Source organism: Triticum dicoccoides, chromosome 3A (genome assembly GCF_002162155.2).
Source record: "Triticum dicoccoides isolate Atlit2015 ecotype Zavitan chromosome 3A, WEW_v2.0, whole genome shotgun sequence".
Lineage (NCBI taxonomy): Eukaryota > Viridiplantae > Streptophyta > Magnoliopsida > Poales > Poaceae > Triticum > Triticum dicoccoides.
In genome coordinates this window covers 133240042-133243659 of record NC_041384.1, presented here as the reverse complement: position 1 = coordinate 133243659, position 3618 = coordinate 133240042, and the positions used below count along the sequence as shown (strand labels likewise).

The window sequence follows — 3618 nt, the reverse complement described above, 5'->3', positions numbered from 1 at the left end:
GCTTCAAGGGGAGGTCTGGGAGGAGGAGGGAGGCGTGGAGAGGAGGCGGCGGGGAGGGGAGGAGGGCGAGGGAGGTGGGGGAGATGAGGACGACGAGGAGCCGCGGGGCGGGGCTAGGGTTTGGGGAGACGACGAGGATGGGGGTGGGCTGCGGCAGGGGTGCGGCGAAGTTGTCGAGGTCGTCGGGGGAGAAGCGGGACGGCGGCGGCGCGTCGGTGACAACGTCGTCCATGGTCGCGAACTCGCGATGCGATCGGTGGTGGCGTGGTGGGGGGTTTGCGCTCTAGCCGATAGCCGATTTGCTGCTTCGGTAAGGGGCGGGCTAGGGGCCTGGTGGGTCAAGGGCTCAGGGCCTCAAGTTTCTTTCTTGAGCTTTAGGTAAACTCTTGCGTCTAATCTCCACGAGCGAGCCAAACGCAAAACAATGGCTGGCTATGATGATATTCCCTCCGAACCGAAATATAAGTCGTTTTATGTTTGCACGTTGAAATCTCTATGAAATTTTTATATTTTCCACTTTTGCCCTCCCACAATATCACTCTTTCTCACTCTCCTACCTTTTTTTAGAGGAAAGACATCGGCCCGACTTTCTCTACCTAATAATAAAGCACGGAGGGTTTCTTATCGTCCGTCGCTCTCTTTTGCAGAAAAATCCCTGTGGTTTGTTGAAATCAACCTGCAGTCCATCTTTAAGTCATACCGAACTGTTTTTTAATTTTCTCAGAAAACCCACTGACGTTTCAGGTAATCAACCCACCATTCATATTTAAGTCATACAAATCGTTTTTTTTTGTGTTTTAACAGAAAACCCCCTGACCTTTCGGTTAATCAATCCATAGTTTATGTAAAACAAAATTATCCATATCTTTTAAACCGTAACTCCGATTTTAACATATTATATATGAAATTTGATTAGAAAAATGTGTAGAATCTAAATATGCTGTTACTTTTAGCTATTAAATATTTCTAAACTATTAATTTGGGTGCAAACTTAATCTATAGTGCACGGTCCGTTTTTCTTTCGCACTGGTGGCGATCCAAATTGCAAATAAACACACATTAAAACTAGATCGAGAGAAAAAAAATCATTGATAACCACACATACACAACTCTGGAAAACCTCGCAGGAAAAACAACATTTTTCTCACCTTATTCTGAGCGATTGTGTGCGTGCAAGCGCGCGCGCGTGTGTGTGTGAGTGTGAGAGAGAGAGAGACGCCTTAGGACAGAACACATTCAAATGCATTTTCGCTGTGTGAGCATTGAGACCGCCGCCAGGAACACAAATGTGATGCCATTTTAAAATAAAAAGCGTCTACCTACCAGGGTCTTGAGTTGTTATTGGGTTAAGAGCGTGTGTTTTTTCTGTCCCGTTGCAACACACGGGCTCTTTTACTAGTATAAATAAAGTCACCAGATAGCGTTCAAGACAACCAGACAGACATTCGGCCACAATCAGAAGCAAAATAAGGTACGGGGGTGCAGGGCGCACATGCCACAACATCGGCACGCATGTCGGAACTGAGAGGAGATAAAAGAAAACCGCACGAAGACATCACGAAAGCCAAAAGGTCACCCGGGACAACTAGCCACCCGGCTCCTACCGCGAGATAGAAGACGTCGAAGCCTGAATTTTGGAAGATAGGAGGTCGAAAGCATCACGGTCTTCTGTCTTAGTCAATGATCTCCACTGCCGCATGAGGTCCAAGGCAATGATTATGAATGTAGGCATCACGTCAGTGTCAAGTAGACCGAAACGATTCTACATCTACTACTATTACTCCACACATCGATCGCTATCCAACATGCATCTAGAGTATTAAGTTCATAAGAACGGAGTAACGCCTTAAGTAAGATGACATGATGTAGAGGGATAAACTCGAGCAATATGATGAAAACCCCATCTTTTTACCCTTGATGACAACAATACAAATACTTGGGTCGCTACCCCTATTTTGTCACTGGGTGAGGACCCCGCAAGATTGAACCCAAAACTAAGCACCTCTCCCATTGCTAGAAGAACCAATCTAGTTGGCCAAACCAAACCGATAATTCAAAGAGAAATACAAAAATATCACATCGTGCATATAAGAATTCATAGAAGATTCAAATAATATTCATAGATAAACTAATCATAAATCCACAATTCATCGGATCTCGATAAACACACCGCAGAAGAATATTACATCAGATAGATCTCAAGAACATCAAGGAGAACATGGTATTGAGGATCAAAGAGAGGGAAGAAGCCATCTAGCTACTAGCTATGGACCCTTAGGTCTATGGTAAACTACTTGCGCTTCATCGGAAGGGCAATAAAGTTGATGTAGATGCCCTTCGTGATCGAATCCTCCTCTGGCAGGGTGCCGAAAAAGGCCCCAAGATGGGATCTCACGGGAACAGAAGGTTGTGGCATCGGAAAAGTATTTTGGTGGATGCTTCTGTTGATTTGGGGATATTTGGGAATTTATAGGCCAAGAATTAGGGTTAGAGGAGCTCCAAGGGGCCCACAAGCCCTCAGGGCGCGCCCCCCTAGGGCGCACCCCTGAGGCTTGTGGCCGCCTTGGGACTCCTCTGACTTCATCTCCAAGTCCTACGCGTGTCTTCTCGTTCAAGAAAAAGCATCGTAAAGTTTTATTCCGTTTGGACTCCGTTTGATATTACTTTTCTGTAAAACTCAAAAACAATGAAAAAACAAAAACTGACACTGGGCTCTGGGTTAATAAGTTAGTCCCAAAAATAATATAAAATGTCATATTAATGTATATAAAACATCCAAAATAGATAATATAATAGCATGAAACAATCAAAGATTATAGATACGTTGGAGACGTATCAAGCACCCCCAAGCTTAATTCTTGCTCGTCCTCGAGTAGGTAAATGATAAAAACAATTTTTTTGATGTGCAATGCTACCTAACATATTTATCCATGTAATTTTCTTTATTGTGGCATGCATATGCAGATCCATAAAATTCAAAACAAAAGTTTAATATTGACATAAAAATAATAATACTTCAAGCATACTAATAAAGCAATCATGTCTTCTCAAAATAACATGGCCGAAGAAAGTTATCCCTACATAATCATATAGTCTGGCTATGCTCCATCTTCATCACACAAAGTATTAAATCATGCACAACCCGGTTGACAAGCCAAGCAATTGTTTCATACTTTTGATGTTCTCAAACTTTTTCAACTTTCACGCAATACATGAGCGTGAGCCATGGATATAGCATATGGTGGTTGTGAAGAAGACAAAAAGAAAGAGAAAGTCTCACATCAACTAGGCGTATTAACCGGCTATGGAGATGCCCATCAATAGATATCAATGTGAGTGAGTCGGGATTGCCATGCAACGGATGCACAAGAGCTATAAGTTTATGAAAGCTCAGAAATAAACTAAGTGGGTGTGCATCCAACTCACTTGCTCATGAAGACCTAGGGCAATTTGAGGAAGCCCATCATTGAAATATACAAGCCAAGTTCTATAATGAAAAATTCTCACTAGTATATGAAAGTGACAACGTAGGAGACTCTCTATCATGAATAACATGGTGCTACTTTGAAGCACAAGTGTGGAAAAAGGATAGTAACATTGTCCCTTCTCTCTTTTCTC

At 42.9% G+C, this 3618-nt stretch overlaps 1 protein-coding gene across 1 annotated transcript in view; it reads right to left on the bottom strand.

The window, feature by feature from the left end:
- LOC119272074 overlaps positions 1–357 on the bottom strand; it is a 1591-nt gene extending 1234 nt beyond the window's left edge. Inside the window, exon 1 of the mRNA XM_037553666.1 lies at positions 3–357. Coding sequence (XP_037409563.1) covers positions 3–232 — 230 coding nt within the window. The 5' untranslated portion in view covers positions 233–357. The remainder of the gene's footprint in view (positions 1–2) is intronic.
- Positions 358–3618: the final 3261 nt, after the last annotated feature.